The sequence below is a fragment of the Sus scrofa genome, chromosome 15 (genome assembly GCF_000003025.6).
Source record: "Sus scrofa isolate TJ Tabasco breed Duroc chromosome 15, Sscrofa11.1, whole genome shotgun sequence".
Taxonomy (NCBI): Eukaryota; Metazoa; Chordata; class Mammalia; order Artiodactyla; family Suidae; genus Sus; species Sus scrofa.
Window position 1 is genome coordinate 44,907,833 of NC_010457.5, and position 18,320 is coordinate 44,926,152.

General features: G+C 41.6%; 1 protein-coding gene and 1 long non-coding RNA gene across 4 annotated transcripts in view; one reads left to right on the forward strand and one right to left on the reverse strand.

Annotated features, from left to right (window-relative positions):
* The window catches only part of LOC100621235, a 24,293-nt gene extending 14,289 nt beyond the window's left edge, over positions 1 to 10,004 (reverse strand). For 2 of the 3 annotated variants that reach the window (XR_001301384.2, XR_002339026.1), the window contains exons 1-2: positions 9,649 to 9,734; positions 1,102 to 1,261 (exon numbers count right to left, since the gene is read on the reverse strand). This is a non-coding gene — a long non-coding RNA (uncharacterized LOC100621235). Of the gene's footprint in view, positions 1 to 1,101; positions 1,262 to 9,648 lie in introns of all 3 variants that reach the window. The other variant, XR_002339025.1, reaches the window with a different exon arrangement.
* Positions 9,763 to 18,068, forward strand: ING2 (inhibitor of growth family member 2). The gene is made up of 2 exons (XM_003133342.5): positions 9,763 to 10,863; positions 15,899 to 18,068. Exons 1-2 carry the CDS (start codon positions 10,692 to 10,694, stop codon positions 16,567 to 16,569), a joined length of 843 nt encoding a protein of 280 aa, XP_003133390.1. The 5' UTR covers positions 9,763 to 10,691; the 3' UTR covers positions 16,570 to 18,068.

Here is an 18,320-nt window from a genome sequence, read left to right on the forward strand (position 1 = left end):
TTTTATTGACAGCTATTCAAGTACACCTATTCCGCTACACAACCAGCTATGGCAACTGAAATTCAGGACCCCAACAATAAAATCAGGTGTACATGTTGCACAAAGCAACTTGATGAGCCACTATGGCTGTTTCATTTCTCCAGGTGTATATATAAAAAAAATTACCGTCACCAACAAAACACTCCATGGGCCAAATTCCAAGGGTTGGCCAAATCAGTCATGGTTTCCTTGGAGACATGCAAGGAATAAGTAACTAGACCTGCTGCATTAATGTTTTCCTTCCTAAGGTTTGTATATCTTTTCTGTCCCCTATTACCAATTTCTTGCTAATAAAAATAATACAAAGCTAGATAAGTCCTGGTATGCGTGAAAATATTTTTAAGACCATGGCATCGCTAAATCATTTCCTCTAGTCTATCTATCCTTCCCAACACGTTCCCAGCCTCTGATGTCTATAAGCTGGCTGTTCTTTACAAACAAGCAGGCTACATCTAGGAAGCAGTAGTTTATGCTGTTTGAAAGACAAGACCTAAAAAAACTAAGGGTTATAAGCCTTGTATGATTTACACTTGTATCTTTCCCAACAAACCTGCTATGCCTCCTGGATTTTCTATTCTACATGACCTTGCCATGACCTCTTTATGGCCCAAGTCAAAACTCTACGTGACTTCTCTTCTCCCCCATCCCCTACGTACAGTCACTAAACCCAGTTGATATTACCTTGTGGAAATTTCCTGAACCTACCTGCTTCTTCCATGTAACCTCATTTCCCTGTTAATTGCTCCTTTCTTGCTTCTCTTTCCCTCTCCCCACAGGTCTTTATTCATTACAGTAGAGTTGTCACCTATCAATCTTTCCCAGGAAGCAACACACCACACACCAAACAATAATCTCTGAAAAAGATCCCTTATATGAAGTATTGGAACAACTTAGGTCACTATGTTCAACTGTGTTCCTGTGTGTTATATATCTACTAATATCTACTTTATTTAAAAAAAAGTTAATTCCCATCCCAAATTGAAAACTATGCTTAATGGAATGGGAATCAATTTCCTGGAGTTCTTTGAGCCATGTAATCAAAATAATAGTAGTTTCCTGTACCTCATTCTCTCTTTGCCTTATGACATCTGGGGTCTTCTCCCAATCCTTTTCCTTTCTCAGCTGGTATGTTCAGATTCCTCTTCATTAGATACCTCTGCTAAATTTCACTCCTGTAGAGAAGACCACAGCTCAAGAAGACACATCAATGAAGGGCTTCTTCCTGGGTAGACTGATTTCATAAGTCCCTTGTGAGGTTGTAGGCACAGGATATAGATGGCATTAACACAGAACATACCCCTGAATACGAGTTTTCAAACATATGACCCATAAAAATGATAAAAGTATTCCACTGTAACCCAATGTATTCAAGCAGGATTGCACAAAAATTAAGAAAGCTCTTAATAAGTTAAGGGCTATACTGAGTGAGAAAAAAGCTACAGGGAACTTCTCCCAAAATGCTAAAAAACTTCATTAAAAATGTATTTCTGAGCCAAAGCTGCCTAGATTTGTTTCTAAACATGACGATTTCAAAAGCTTCAAACTGGCCAATTGTGGTATTTCTTGATTTTAATTTTGTGTAATAATATATGTGCAGTTAGAATGCTGGTATGCAAATTATAGACATTACTAGCAGTAGTAGCAGAAAAATTCTCGGAAAAGTGAAATAAATCTAAATATTGAGTGTTTGTGCGCCTTTCCCAGTAGCTTGCACACATGCGCTTTTTTTTTCTAATCAGAGCTGTAGCCACCAGCCTACACCAGAGCTGCAGCAACACAGGATCCAAGCCACATCTGTGGTCTACACCACAGCTCACAGCAACGCCAGATCCTTAACCCATTGAGCAAGGCCAGGGATTGAACCCACAACCTCATGGTTCCTAGTCAGATTCGTCAACCACTGAGCCACAACGGGAACTCCACATGTGCATTTTATTATTGCAGACTGTATGGATATTTTTTTGCATCTTTTATATTAAAAATAAAGTTTAACTTTTGTTAAAGTAATACATATATCAAAAAAATCAAATGATATTTGTAAAAACTAAGCCTCCCTCCAAATCCAGCCCCAGGCCCTAAATCAGAGGCAACTACTATCAGTAGATATCTGCTGGACTGTTCTTCCAGAGATATTTTAGCTGAAAAGTAAAAGTTAATGATATTCTAGAGGTAACAGGAAGTCACTAGGCTCTTTGGAAATTATTTTTGAATCAACATGCTACTTTTCAAAGATTAGATTAGATAGGCTATTAGTCCAACCCTGTATTATAACTGTATTTTTTGTTATGCATAAAAGTGTTGTAAATAGTTTCTATAAATATAATATAAATATCATATTGTTGCTAAGTTTTAATTCTCATGTTGTACCACCACCATTAATGGCTCAAATAATCATTCTTTTCTCTGATTCTTCTATTTTCCCATAAGAGAAAGCTTTTTTTTTTTTTTTTTTTTTTGTCTTTTTGCCTTTTCTATGGCCGCTCCTGAGGCACATGGAGGTTCCCAGGCTAGGGGTTGAATTGGAGCTATAGCCACCGGCCTATGCCAGAGCCTCAGCAACGCAGGATCCGAGCCGCACCTGCAACCTACACCACAGCTCAGAGCAATGCCAGATCCTTAACCCGCTGAGCAAGGCCAGGGGTCGAACCTGCAACCTCATGGTTCCTAGTCAGATTCGTTAACCACTGCGCCACGACGGGAACTCCAACAGAAAGCTTTTTAACCTCTAATACTTTCCATACAAAAATTCCCCCTATCTTTTATATGCTTGGTGTTTGTTTGTTTGTTTTTTGTCTTTTTGCCATTTCTATGGCCGCTCCCGAGGCACATTGAGGTTCCCAGGCTAGGGGTCGAATCAGAGTTGTAGCCACCGGCCTAGGCCATAGCCACAGCAACGCGGGATCCGAACCGCGTCTGCAACCTACACCACAGTTCACGGCAACGCCGGATCATTGACCCACTGAGCAAGCGCAGGGACCGAACCTGCAACCTCATGGTTCCTAGTCGGATTCCTTAACCACTGCGCCACGACGGGAACTCCTATCCTTAGGTTTTTTTTAAAAAAACCTAATTCTGGTAGTTACTTTAAGCAGATGACAGAAGAAAATATTTCTACTGTCACTTCAGACATTTCTTCAAAGTCTTTTCCCTGAAGATGTCATTTCTGTGACCAAAGGACATTATGCTAAAGTATCTGGAATGTACACCACAGTTAGAAAAAGTCAAAGAAGCCACATGTAGCCTGCAGTTAGACAATGAAGAACACAACCAATGTTTTCTCAAGCAGAAAAAAACAATTGAGGGAAATCCAGAAAACAAAAGAAAATGAGATAAATTATTTGTTAAATAAATATTTCCAAAATGTAGGCCTTATTTTATCGAACTAGCACATTTAAAATTACTTATAGGAGTTCCCTGGTGGCTCAGTGGGTTAAGGATCCGGCATTGTCACTGCTGTGGCCTGGGTTCGATCAGGGAAGTGGCCAAAGAAAAAATAAAATAAAATGACTTGTAGCAAAATAAGGTTTTAACACAATTTTCCAGAAACATGTATATTGTATAAAGTGAGATACACTGGTTTCCATAGATAAGAGGAGTCAGAGAACCTCAATTTATGGAAATAAATTAAATAGGCAATTTTTAAAAATTTGTCACCCTTAGAAGCTAAATCAATATTCACCAAAGTGCTGGATTAAATGAACCATGCCAAGAGCAATTAATGTAACAATAACTCCAATAAAATCTCATTAAGTAATCAATTAAAATCATTACAAGAAACAAAAGCTCTAGCCCAAAGCTCCTGGCTAGTAGCATCAGTTTTATTTTTAAAAGGCCATTCTCCCCCTTGCTGTACAGTGGGAAAATAAAAATAAATAAATAAATAAAAATAAATAAATAAATAAATAAATAAATAAAAGGCCATTCTTACTTCAACTAGAGCAGAAGGCAGGAAGCATTTGCCCTTGAAAATAAATAATAGTCTAAAGGATACATGATTTTCCAGAACTTTTGATTTTATGATTATTTTGAGTATTATTGTTCAGGAAATTCAAGTTTTCCTTTAGAGGTAATATTGTTAAATTTGCTGCAAGGCTTCTCAGAAAAAGTAATTTTATGATATCCCAAGTTCTTAATTTTCCCCCTATGCATACTTTTCCCCTTTCCTATGATCATCAGACAGAAAATAAGATAACTAATATTTGTTGTACTCTTAAAATTTTAGGTGTACACTTATTTCATGAACTGCTGTGTGATCCTGGGTAAGTTGCTTAACTTCTCTGGGACCCATATTATCACCTATTTAAAAAAACAACAAAACAATTGGACCGCTAGCCCGGGAACCTCCATATGCCATAGGTGTGGCCCTAAAAAGCCAAACAAACAAACAAACAAACCACTTGGCTTTTTAGAGGAGATCTATAATAGTGATTCTCAGCCTCTTCTCCATCCTTTCCTAGAGACAAAATGGTTATGATCATGGCTCACCTACCTACTGGGTAAGGCTGCCAGTTGCCTGCTTTCTCCTCCTTTGGGGAAAATCATTGATCTAAGATTGGTTTTAGCTATACTAAGTCTATGAGTCTGTAGTGATTATGAGATTATAAATAACCACCTGAAATAGTGCAACCTTCAGATGTTTTTTTCCCCTTTATGTTTCCTTCATCTAACCTCCATTTCTTCAGCACGGTGCAGTGCTCCGATACAACAGACACAATACTTGGATAAAATCACCCTTTTTGAGGTTCTTTGTTTAAAAAAAGAATCCATATAATTTAAAGAGGGTGAGGAGTTCCCTTGTAGCACAATGGGTTAAGGATCTGCCATTTTCATTGCAGCAGCTTGGGTTGCTGCTGTGGCACAGGTTTGATCCCTGGCCTGGGAACTTTCATATGCCTCTGGCCTGGACAAATAAATAAATAAATAAAGGTGAAGTCTATGCTTTCAATATATTTCCTCTTTGCCATTTGATGAAATTAATAGGAAAATCTCTACAACCAATTAAGAGTAGCATATGACAGGCACTGAACAGAGCTTTAATCACACTTGCAAAGATAAGAGGCCAAAGTTTTGGTTTAAACATTTTGGCTACTCTAAAATTCTAGGCTAGTTGGGTTTATTGATTATCTGCAAAAACATTTTAAGGTGAGATAACTTAGTAAGATAGAGGGGGTCTCTACAAAGACAATGTGCTGGCATCTCTTTTATCACACTTATGGACAGAGCTACTACATTATTTGTATAGGTTAGTTTATTATCTACAAACTTTTTTTTTTTTTTTTGTCTTTTTGCCTTTTCTAGAGCCAGGCTAGGGGTCATATCAGAGCTGTAGACTCTGGCCTGCGCCAGAGCCACAGCAACACAGGATCCAAGCCACATCTGTGGTCTACACCACAGCTCACAGCAACGCCAGATCCTTAACCCACTGAGCAAGGCCAGGGATCAAACCTGCAACTTCATGGTTCCTAGTCAGATTCGTTAACCACTGCGCCACGACGGGAACTTCCTACAACAACCATTTAACTGTGGACAGATTTATTAAGTTTCACCAGCAAAATTAGACCAGAATTTCAATTTTGAACATTAGTATAAATCTCTCTTCCCTAAATTTTAAACTCTTTCCCCTGCTTTTAGGAAACATAATTGCATAATTCAAACGCCTTCAATACTCTGACCTAGTTCCCCCTCTTGATGTTATAAACGGCTCATGTAACTATGGTAACCATCCAGGGAAAATTGAATGTTTTTCTGGTCAGCAATATGCAAAGTATACCATATGTGTTATTTTTTTTCTGTCAGAAAAAACCAAAGTGGATAATATGTGTTTGCTTTTCTTCTTGGTTATGGGAATGACATTTTATCATACTGAATTTTCTGACTATAGACCCAGTCATTCATAGTCCCTTCATTAAAAGGTCTTAGTATTATTTTCGTTTTTTCGGTGTTTTTTTTTTTTTTTGCGGCTGTTAGTAGTCATTCTTATTGCTGAATACTACTATAACTCATGGTAGGATTGATGATACACCTCAATCTGTGCTGTCTATCTCACAAATTACCTATACAGGCTAACAATACTCATATTTCCAATATTCCATCTTGACAACCTGATATTTTCTTAACTTTGGCTTTTAGTGGTAGCCAAAGTGTTTCCTTACAGCAAAAAACTAAAATGGAATCATCTTAAGAGTATACTTAGATACCAATAAGATTTATTTCCAATTTTTAGTGATTTTATGTCTTTTTTGCTGTTTTTTCCCCTACAATTAATGTGTACTACTTATGCATTAAAGCAATTAAAAATGCTTTAAAACTGAGCTCAGTGGAGATGCAAAGTGTTATTATTGTTCCTTGATGTTGTTGCCTACTGTACTAATGAATTGATTTAAAGTGTCTGGGTTTTTTTTTTTTTTTTAGCACAATTTAAAATGCTTGACTTGGACCTTCTAGAACAAATTATACTCTAAAAAAATGCCTAGATTTTTACAGGACTGATTTATTTGCGTTAGGAATAATTTCATTTCTACAGTGGGCTGTCAACTGGTGACAATTTCAATATGAGGACTCTGTTAAAGTGATTTTCTTAAATTTCCCTACATTTTAACAGAGCTTTTCAACAATCCAAATATGTTCCTTAGAAAAACACTGCTATCTGCTTCATTGATTTAAATAGAGAATTAACTGCCTATTACTGATTTAGAAAAGACATCACTAAACAAAAGCAGTGTGGAATTCGTTTGGATCCTATTGAAAAAACCAATTGTAAAAAGGTATTAATGAGACAATAGGGAAATTCCAACCGCCTGAGCATTAAATGATACTAAGATAATTTTTGGATGGGATAATGGTATTGCAGATGTTTTTAAAAAATTATCTCTTATCTGTTCATATTTAAAGTATTTACTGGAGTTCCCTGGTGGCTCAGCAGGTTAAGGATCCAGTGTTGTCACTGCTGTTGCTTGAGTTAGATCCCTGCCTGGGGAACTACTGCATGCTGGGACTACAGCCCAAAAAAAAAAAAAAAAAAAAAAAATCCCCCCAAAAAACAAACGGAAAAGCATTTACTGATACAATGATAATAATTCAAGAAAGATAAGGGGGTGCAGAACATTTATAGATGAAATATCATGAGCCACATATTGATAAATGTTCAAGTTGGGCGAGTGGTATCTTAGTATTTTATGTACTATTATCTCTACTTTTGTATGTGCTTAAAATTTCCCATAATAAAGTTTTTAAAAATATTAAAAAGTAGGAAAAAAGAAAAGATTTCAAGTTTAATTGGCCTGACTCAAGCAGCAGCTGAAACTTCTCAGGCAGGATCTTTAGGAAAACTTCACTATTACTAGCTAGAGTTTGAAGTGGTTGCTCCCCTTTCTCACAGCACAAATAAGGGTCTACCAGGTAACTCTTAAAGTAATGGATTTAGAAATTAAAGGCAATCTCAGACACTTCTATTAATTTGGTGGTGGCCTTTACTTACCTTTTTAAAGGTTACTTTTGGAAGAAAAATATACTGAAGAACAAATAAGATGTCTTTTGCTTTATTCATTCAATTAAATACCATTGATTAATTTCTACATTGCAGAGAATTAGGGACTTTTTTTTTTTTTTGTCTTTTTGTCTTTTTGCCATTTCTTGGGTCGCTCCCGCAGCATATGGAGGTTCCCAGGCTAGGGGTCGAATCGGAGCTGTAGCTGCCGGCCTACACCAGAGCCACAGCAACGCGGGGGATCCGAGCCGTGTCTGCAACTTATACCACAGCTCACGGCAGATCCCTAACCCATTGAGCAAGGGCAGGGATGGAACCCACAACCTCATGGTTCCTAGTCGGATTCGTTAACCACTGAACCATAACGGGAACTCCGAGAATTAGGGACTTTTAAATACTGTATTTAGCAGGGTACAGGAACCCAATTTGAAAAGGCCCCAAGTTTCCAGCTAAGTAATTACTGAGAAGAAAAGGACATGATAAATAACCAAGGTCAAGGGTTGAGTTTGGGGAGGTTGGTGATTTTTTTTTTTTTTTAATTCTCTCCACCCAGTCTGCTTTCAAAAGTATGGCAGGAATAAGCCTTTGATTCGTTTTTGTAAATTAATATAGCAAGAAAAGCACTTGTCTGAAATAATTCACACCCACATATATATGACCAGATAAGAGTGTCCTTAGGTTTAGAAAAACACAAGCTCAAAAATCATTATCTGGATTTTTTTTTTTTTTTTGCTTCCTTTCAGCTTGTTCAATAGGATTATGAAAGGTGAAAATAATGCTCTAAAAGTTTTACATTTGCATATTCATCCTCCCTTCATCTCATGCTCTTCTGTTCTTGGAGGGAGTGCTCTAGGTATTCAGAATCACTGCCTTTTCTCACTTCTACTTTCTAACCATGTGTCATATCTGCCTGCAGATCACTATTTAGGCTGAATAAAATCATAGGTGCATTCTATGTCTAATCAGAATCAATAAATAATAAGACATTGTGCATTATTTGGGGCCTTCAAAAAAACCCTAACCGATTTAAATCTATGTGTAAACAAAACTAGTAAGGTTCAGGCAAAAAGTGATAAAATTCAATTTTTCACAGTGACTGTTTTTTGACAAGATCTGGCTGCTTAACCTAAGAGATTTAAAGGAGGACAACAATAAGAAACCTAGATGATTCTCTGAAATACAATACTACACTGCCTGGGTTGAAGTGGTCAAAACCTCAAAGTGTCACAGGAAAATAGCACATGACAATCTTCGAGTCCTGTGTAATATTACTTTGTTCCCAAGACTCAAATTTCCAAGAATGCTTTGTTTCGGCTTTAAAATTTAAAATATCCTGTACCTCAAGGTCTAGATTTCTCTTTGCATGTCAATGGTAACCATACTATTAACAGCTATTTCAAAAGTACTCTAAATAGGTCACCATGCAAGTGCACCACCGCGGCGAACCAAATGGATATAAGGAGAAATCCAAATTTATCACCCACTCACGTTTTCTTTTTAACTCAAATGTGCTACTCACAATAGTGTTTGTTTACTTTGGCACGCCATTAAAATTCTCTTTGTATTAGTTCTCTTTACACCCGTTTCTTCCAAAAACACACGTCATTATACAAACTGAGTCCATCTGAAATTAAAATTAGCTCCTCTGCCTGGCATTTCAGTTTACAAAAGACAGAAATTAAACCCTGTCGACCGATCACCTAGATGAGGACGTGAACCTGATTCCTAATTAGGTTTTTCCTCGCGTCTTCACCACCCCTTGTCCTCGGGCCCCCCAGTGTTTTTCTGTCTTAGAGGAGAAAGATGTTAAGGTGGTGGTGAACCTCAAGCCGCCAGGAAGCCCTAGCCGACGTTTAATGCTTAAACGTTCTGATCCCCCGGGGGGAAACTTTTTTCTTTTTCTTTTTTTAAGGTTACCCGTTGGACAGTTTTCAGGGCAGTCAGCCCACACTAAACTCGATCTCCCAAGAGCGGGAGGGTGGACAAAACCTGCACGGTCGTGGGACGGCGCGGGGGGGCCCCGCGTCTGAGGAAGGGTGGGACCTCGTTGAAGCCAGGAGATTCAAAACACGGATCGACTAAGGGAGAAAGAAACCTCAGGGGGCTGTGGGGGCACCGCCTACCTCCGCGATCAGCCCCGGATGCTCCGGGAGCCTACAGGCCGCGGCGGGAGGAGGACCGAGCCCGAGGGCGGTGCCGAGCGGGCGGGCACACAGCCGCCGCGCATGCTCGGAGCCGCGCCCGCTGCAAGCCGCCGCGTCGACCCGCAAGGCCTCCCTCCAGGGTCGCGGCGGAGAGCCACCGCCCGCTGCTCCTTTTAAGGCTTGCGAGGGGCCGCGCTTGATCCACCTGATGGGGGAAAAGTCGGTAACACCGGGCTGGGGGAGCTGGTCCAAGCTTCCCCCTCCCTGTGGGAAGGACGAAAGGGAGGACTCAGCCGTCAGCCCCCGCAAGTCCCATTCAGACCTTGAGCAAAGAGGTGGACTTGACAGTGCTTCCCCTTTAAGAGGGGGCGGTGCGCAGCCTGCCGTTTGGCTGCCCTTCGCACCCTCCCCCCGCCCCGGGCCGAGAGTTTACAGACCAATCACCCGGGTGGCGGAGGGAAGGCGGGAGAATGCGAACCTTTCGGTAGGGCGGTAGGGGCGGGCCCCCGGCCTTATTAGGAGGGAGGCCTGCGCAGGCGCAGACGCGTCCGCAGCCGGAGGGGCGGGGGCAATCCAGTGAGAGACTCTCCGACAGGCACCGAGGGTGATTGGGAGGAAAGGGGCAGCGAAAGGCTTGTCATGGGGTTCCGAGCTGCGAAGCGGCATCGGTAGCATCTGGGGATTTTGAGGGGGACAGGAAGTGTCAACGCCCGGGACCCCGGCGCCAGCTCCGCTGGGGGGATCCCCGCTGCTCTAGTCCTGGGGAGGGAGGGGAAAAAGGAGGGAGCCCAGATCTCGCCCCGCCCCTGGGCTTGTTACCGCGGGGGCGGGGAGTGAGGGCTTCTTTTTGGGGGGAGTGGAGATCGGGGGACTCGGCTGTGCCCTCCTGAGCGGCTGCGGGTGTCCCCGCGGCGCCGGGCTGCGGAGCAGAGGAGCCGCGGCGGCCGTGGCTGTTGCATGAGTGGCTGCTGGATGCGGAGGCGGCGGCGGCGGCGGCGGCGAGGAGCAGCAGCGGCGGCAGGATGTTAGGGCAGCAGCAGCAGCAACTCTACTCGTCGGCCGCACTCCTGACCGGGGAGCGGAGCCGGCTTCTCACCTGCTACGTGCAGGACTACCTCGAGTGTGTGGAGTCGCTGCCCCACGACATGCAGAGGAACGTGTCCGTGCTGCGAGAGTTGGACAACAAATATCAAGGTAGGGGCCGCGGGACTGCCTGTGCGGGTCCTCCCCCAACTCATCCGCTGGCCGCCGGGCACGGTCCCTCGGAGCCTGCCTGGGGAAGTGCCGCTTTCCATTTCTCCTGTGACAGTCTCCCCGAGTGTACAGAGGGGTCTGGTGTGTGGGACGGGAGAACGGGACTGGAGACGGGGTTCGCGGCCCTCCCTTCCCCCTGCGGTCGGCGAGGACTTCTCTTGGAGTCTCAAGGGTGGAGGTGGGGGCGGCTCGACAGCCCCCGCTGCAGACCCGGAGGCTGCAGCTGGTGTGGAGGGGAATCAGCCATTTTAAGCAGCAAGCATTTGTTCCGGCGCTCCCCTGCCCGGTGCCGCAGACCCTCCTGCCCCGGCCGGGGAGTGTACGGCCAGGCGGGGCTGTGGGGAGTGAGCGGCCGGCCGCGGCCGGACTCCCGCTGGTCTCCTGGGCCTGGCTTTCCCCACCCCCCAGGTGGGCCCCCACTCCTTGAGAGCAGATGCATTGGAACGTGCGAGGGGGAGGGGGCTAGAGGGCTGCGAAGGCGGCCTCCGGGGAGGTCCCTCCGTCGGCTCTCAGGCTCCGGACTCGGGAATAGTAGTCTCCTCTCCCGCCCCAGGGAAAGTTCCGGGCCGTAGCCTTTCCCAACTTGTTCAGCCAAATGGTTAAAGGGCTAGGGGGGTCCCTGCGGGGAAGGAAGAGGGTGTGTGTGTGTGTGTGTGTGCGCGCGCGCGCGTGTGTGTGTGTGTGTGTGTGTGGCGGGGAGGGCCCCCACTTGGGGGCGGGGCCTGAGGCCGTGACGTAGGACATGGGAGGGGCGAGGACACGCGCGCTCCCGCCGGTCTCGGGAATGGCCAGTGTCGGGGATGGCTGGTCTCGCACAGAGTTGGGCGAAGCTAGCTGGTTGGAAACGGGTGGGAGCTGTGCGGGAAGTTAGCTCGTTCTCAGGAGATTCAGTGTTGGGATCTGGGACTGTTTGTTGTGATTTTTTTTTTTTACTTTTTCCGAACCACTCAATCACGACAAAGACACTGTCAGATGCTGGGATCGTCCCTGACCCTGGCACCGCGTAGGTTCCGGGCCTTGCGTCACTTCCGGGCCCTTGGAGGATGTGGGTTGGTTGACTGGGCAACCGCCTGGCGTCCCTTAAACCCTGAGTCCCTCCTCTTGCCAAGTTTAAGTGATTGAGGCACTAGTCACCCTTTGTGGTCCGATCCAGGAGGCTAGGACTGGGGCTCAGCTTTTCTTACAGAAAGTATTATTTATTATTTTCCATTGGTGGCCCTTTCGCCTTTCGCCAGAAGGGGAGTCTAAATGGGGAGCCGTTTGCGTTTAATAACCCTGAATCAAGGAACAGATCTGGGACTTAATGTGTAACCAGCCATATGGACTTTAAAGGGATAACTTCTTGGACCCATTCTCTGTTTCGGCACGTCACTAATCCTGTGATTTAGTCTCTAAGGAACCCGTTTCTTAAAGGGTGATATTTTTGGGCCTGTAGGATTTTAGAGCATCTCGGTGTGTTTTAATCTGTAATTTATTTTGAGCCCGTATGATTAAGAGGACTGATCTTTATGCGGGGGGAGTAGTGAAATAATACAGATTATTTACCGTCAGTTGCTGCACCACGTCCAGAACATTATCTCATTTAATCTTCACAACTCTATGAAATTAAAATTCATTTTGCAGATAAATTAAAATTTACAAGGAGTTTTAAGTTACTTGTCCGATTAAATGGGGAATGTTTGACTCCACAGCCTGGCTACTTCAGGGGCACATCCTTGTTTTTAAATTATTTAAGCTTTTTTTTTTTTTTTTTTTAAGTACTCTCTAAAGGTATTTTCTATAGACATGGAGCACATACTTGAAATTGTAACCTAAAAATGTTATATGTGTGCTTAAGAATTGTATGTTGAACAACTTTAGTTTTTCAAATAATCATAACTCTGAACTTTGTAAAACTTGCAGGCTTTTACATTTCTTTAAAGATGTATTTGCCTTTACAAAAGTCAAGCTATTTTCATTTGAGTTGGGAGGGACAGTTTATTACAGGGAAATCTGCCATCTTGACCTTCTAGAGTTGACAGAAGTAGCTCTAACGACACAAGAGACAGGATTAGGCCTTCAAAAATGGAGAGATTTAAAAAAATTAGCTCCGTTTAGATTGTAGTTACTTTCAAAAGAAACGTAAAAACAATGATCTTGTTTTTACTCTGTACAATGCTTACTAAGCTCAACTTTCACAGTTTTCCATTAGCTTTATATGCTTGTTTGTTTTTGGTTTTTTTTGTAGGTTTTTTTGTTTGTTTGTTTGTTTTGTGGGGGGTTTTTTGGCTTTTTAGGGCTGCACCTGCGGCATGTGGAGGTTCCCAGGCTAGGGGTCTAATCGGAGCTGTAGCTGCGGGCCTACACCACAACCACAGCAACACAGGATCCAGCCCCCTCTGCGACCTACACCACAGTTCACACCAATGCCAGATCCTTAACCCAATGAACAACCCACGGATTGAACCCGAGTCTTCATGGATACTAGTCAGTTTCATTAACCACTGAGCCAGAATGGGAACTCTGGCTTTTAGGTTTTTTTTTTGTTTTGTTTTTTTTTGTTTTTTTTATTTGCTAGTTCTAAAATATTGTTTTTAGATCTAATACTTATAGTAATAATTAGTGATATACATTACATCGAAAAATTTCTCTCCAACCTATTTGAGACACTTTAAGAAATGACAGAAGAACCTTAAAAGTAGCTTTAAAAACTTTTAAAGATAGAGAAATGAAGAAAACCATCTCACATTTGAGTGAAATTATTATGGGCTATGGTTAAAAACTGGAACCTCAGTTTTTATAAGTATTCTTGTTTGTAATTCTTGAGTAAATAACCTTTGAACTAAAATTTAGTACTTAATTTCAAGTGCCTTCCATGCAGCTGAGTAGAAAGTGCTTAAACAGCAGAGTCAGACTAGCAGATCTGACAAAGTTCAGAGTCTGGAGTTGTTACCAGTTGAGTTTCATTTTCTTCACATCCAGAAGTGGTGGCTTCCTCATGGGAATGCTGTGGGAATTAATGAAAAAGTCACATAAAAGGGCCTTAGTAAGTATTAGTGTCCTTTCTTCTTTCACCACATAATTAAGGTGTCTTTTAAAAATGTGAATTTTTACCTCGTGTATAGTATCAATGTGTTGGTATGAAATAATATAATTAGTTTCTAATTCTTGATTATTAGATATAGAATATTTGGAATAAGGTTTATTCATTTTTAAAACCTCAAATTTTATGTGTCTGAGGGGAAAATATATAATTTACTTATTTTTCTGGAGGAAAATTGGATTCTCTTTTTTGTTTGTTTGTTTGTTTGTCTTTTTGCCTTTTCTAGGGCTGCTCCCGCAGCACATGGAGGTTCCCAGGCTAGGGGTCAAATTGGAGCTGTAGCCACTGGCCTACGCCAGAGCCACAGCAACGCAGGATCCAAGCCGCGTCTGCAACCCCCACCACAGCTCACGGCAACGCCAGATCCTTAACCCACTGAGCAAGGCCAGGGATCATACCCGCAACCTCATCGTTCCTAGTCAGATTCATTAACCACTGAGCCACGACGGGAACTCCGAAAATTGGATTCTTAAGAAATCCACTTACATACTTAGCTGGGCCAGTGGACTAGATATGAACTTGATTAAAAATATGCTGTGCAAGTGTGAGTCCCCTCAGATATATGGAGGTTACATTGTCATGTATCTCAGGTTAAACAGTTGTCCAAGTGTGAGAACCTGCCGTTTCCAGGGAGGAGCTAGTTCATAAGTGGTGGTGAATACTTGCTCTATGTTACCTTACTTGTAGACACTCCCAGTGTGTGTATTTTACTGCTCTAACATTTCCGTTCTCGTTGGACATTGGAAGATAAAACAGTGGTATGCCACGTGGTGTGGGTGTGATAAATTCGAGTTAATTTTTGTTTCTCCACCTTTCCTAACTCTCTCAGATAGCATTCTATTTCATGAGGATAAGAAAGGGTACAGATTTGAATAAGCAACTTATGTAAATTTTTGATGACATCTAGAACCATATTTTCAGATTTTTGTCTGCCTTCTGATGACTCAGCCATTTTTAATTGATTTAAGTGTATCCCACATGCTATACAATACCTAAATCAGCAGTTCAGAAAGCTGAGACCCAACTGCTGAGTTATCTGCAAAAGTGCAGTGATCCAGTGCTGACTTCACTCTAATTTTGTTAGCAGCTTAGTCAGTTGATACCAGAACCTGAACCTAAACCTGCTCTGGAAATAGTTTGATTTTCAGACTCTCCCATGTGATGAAATAAAAGAGCTGTTCAAACAAATCTGATGGTAAGCCAAGAGTTATTTGTATGTGCTTTGCTTTAAAATGTCCAGGGGATGATGTGAGAGTAAAGTGTTGTATCTTGCTGAAGTCTGGTAGTAAGTCATTGACTAAACTGTAAATCCCACAGACACAGTTGGGCAGTGGTCTGTAGCCTAATCCTGGAACCTTTTAAGTTGTATGGTTGGAGTCCAGCATGGAAATTTTATGGACAGGGTTGTTTTAAGATTCAGCTGAAAGGTGAAGTGACGTAGTGTTCCTGCTCATGTAAAAGACTTGATTATAAATGAGCCACACATCTCTTATCCTTCTATTTATTTATTTTTCCTTTTGGCGGCACCCATGGGGCAGGGATCAAACCCGTGCCACAGCAGTGACCTGAGCCACAGCAGTGACAATGCTGGATCCTCAATCCATTGCGCCACCATGGAACTCCTCTTATCCTTTTTTATATAGATTAATAAGTACTAGAGAGTTTTGTGTTCATTCTTTTTATTAATTTATTTCTAAATATACTTTGATATTGGATAATATATGATCTTTGTATGGAAAGAAAATGTTTTCAGTGTATTCATACTATGGAGGATTGGGTTTTGTGGTTTGAGTTCATTCTAACTGTACCAATTCTGTGAAAATTAACTAACTTGGAAAATGTTATGTGTAATAACACACAATAGCCTTCTGATTTTAATTTTTCCTTTTTTAGAAACATTGAAGGAAATTGATGATGTCTATGAAAAATATAAGAAAGAAGATGATTCAAACCAGAAAAAACGCCTACAGCAGCATCTCCAGAGAGCATTAATCAATAGTCAAGAATTGGGAGATGAAAAAATTCAGATCGTCACACAGATGCTTGAATTGGTGGAAAATCGGGCAAGGCAAATGGAGCTACATTCACAGTGTTTTCAAGATCCTGCTGAAAGTGAGCGAGCCTCAGATAAAGCGAAGATGGATTCCAGCCAACCAGAACGATCTTCAAGAAGACCCCGCCGACAGCGAACCAGTGAAAGCCGAGATTTGTGTCACATGACGAATGGGATTGAAGACTGTGATGATCAGCCACCTAAAGAAAAGAAATCCAAGTCAGCCAAGAAAAAGAAACGCTCCAAGGCCAAGCAGGAAAGAGAAGCATCACCTGTTGAGTTTGCAATAGATCCCAATGAACCTACATATTGTTTATGTAACCAAGTGTCTTATGGGGAAATGATTGGATGTGACAATGAACAGTGTCCAATTGAATGGTTTCACTTTTCATGTGTTTCACTTACCTATAAACCAAAGGGGAAGTGGTATTGCCCAAAGTGCAGGGGAGATAATGAGAAGACAATGGACAAAAGTACTGAAAAGACAAAAAAGGATAGAAGATCGAGGTAGTAAAGGCCATCCACATTTTAAAGGGTTATTTGTCTTTTATATATTCTTTCAGAAATTTACTTTCAGAAAATGTTTTAGGGTAAATGCATAAGACTATGCAATAATTTTTAATCATTAGTATTAATGGTGTATTAAAAGTTGTTGTACTTTGTCTGTGACCTTAATTTTCTGCACTGAATTACCAAATATTTTCAACCAGATCACCTGATGAAAGGAGCAGGGAACAGGGAAGGGTGGCCGTGAACATGATAAAAACTTCCCAAACCATGCCTATTTCAGTTCACTAAAACTGCAGTGCTAATTTGGGGGGAAACACCGAAGTTTTGCTAGTTCTGTGTGCTTAAACAAATTTAGATATAGTTGGAGTTCTCTGTAAGCATTCAAATTATCACAGGTAATTTGAAATATGAACACTATTCCATTCAGTGCTTCTTTCTCCCTGGCCCCATTGATGTATACACTTGTTCATCTCTGGTCTTCCAAGAATTTAAGGAACTAGAGATAAGAATTATTTGGAATTCCATGTGGAATAATGTGCTCTTATTAGAGTATTTGCTGCTGTATTTTCCTTAGTAGCATTTTGATATACTGTCAGTAGCCCACTTATAAGTACCTTCCTGCTGCTTCATAGCTCCATTTGATCTAGTGCTTTTTTTTTTTTTTTTTTGGCCACACCCGGAGCATATGGAAGTTCCTTGGCCAGGGATTGAATCAGATCCAGAACTGCAGCCTGTGCTACAGCTGCGGCAACTCTGGATCCTTAACCCCCTGGGCTGGGGTTTGAGACAACACCAGTTTTTAACCTGCTGTGCCACAGTGGGAATTCCTAATCTAGTGCTTAGTAAGAGAGTTGTTTTCATTGGGACAGGTAGGAACAGTTAGGATACCAAAAATGCTGTCATTGGCTCATACTGGCAAAATTTGGATTATGCAGTATCATGGTTCAAGGTTGAGTAATTTTAAAAATGCATCTTATTTAATATTTTTCATGTTGACTTGCTGCTAGGATACCTGGCCACAGGCCTACCAGCAGGAAAAGGGCATATACTAGTCATTAAATACTGCCTTTATGTCAAACAGTAGTTTAAGTAGTTTTGCTAGTGGCTGTAGTTTATTTCTGTCCCAATCAGTGGTTATATATTATTTTAAGTAATAGTGTATTTACTTTCTGGGATTGGTGCTGTTTGGTGTCTTCACGTTTGATGAACTAATTTCATTATAACAATGCAATTAATAATGTATTTGTAAATTGAATTTTCCAAGATTCTGCTATTTTAAGGGTAAGCATCTTGATGGATGTATGTCCATATATTTGGAGAATATTTTGGTTTTTCAGGGGTTTGGGGGCAGTGTGGATTGACTAGTCCTTAAAATCTATGTGTAATATACTTTTTATTCTTCATTTCTTCTTAATCTAATGATCTTGATTCTTTTTGATTAACGTGAAAAAATCCTGTCTGCTTGTTTGGAAAAAAGAAAAAAAAAATTTTTTTTCCTCCTCTCCTGTGTGACTCTTAGGCTTTTCATTTCACCAAATCTGGTGTCAGGCTATTCATCTGAACTATATGGTTAGCTTATTCTCCAAAGTTCTGTTGAAATCTAAAGTATTTGCACTGTAGTGAGGATCTTATTTATTTTTTTTGTTGTTATCTTGTCTTTTTAGGTTCACACCCATGACAAATGGAAGTTCCCAGGCTAGGGGTTGAATTGGAGCCATAGCCACTGGCCTATGCCACAGCCACAGCAACGCA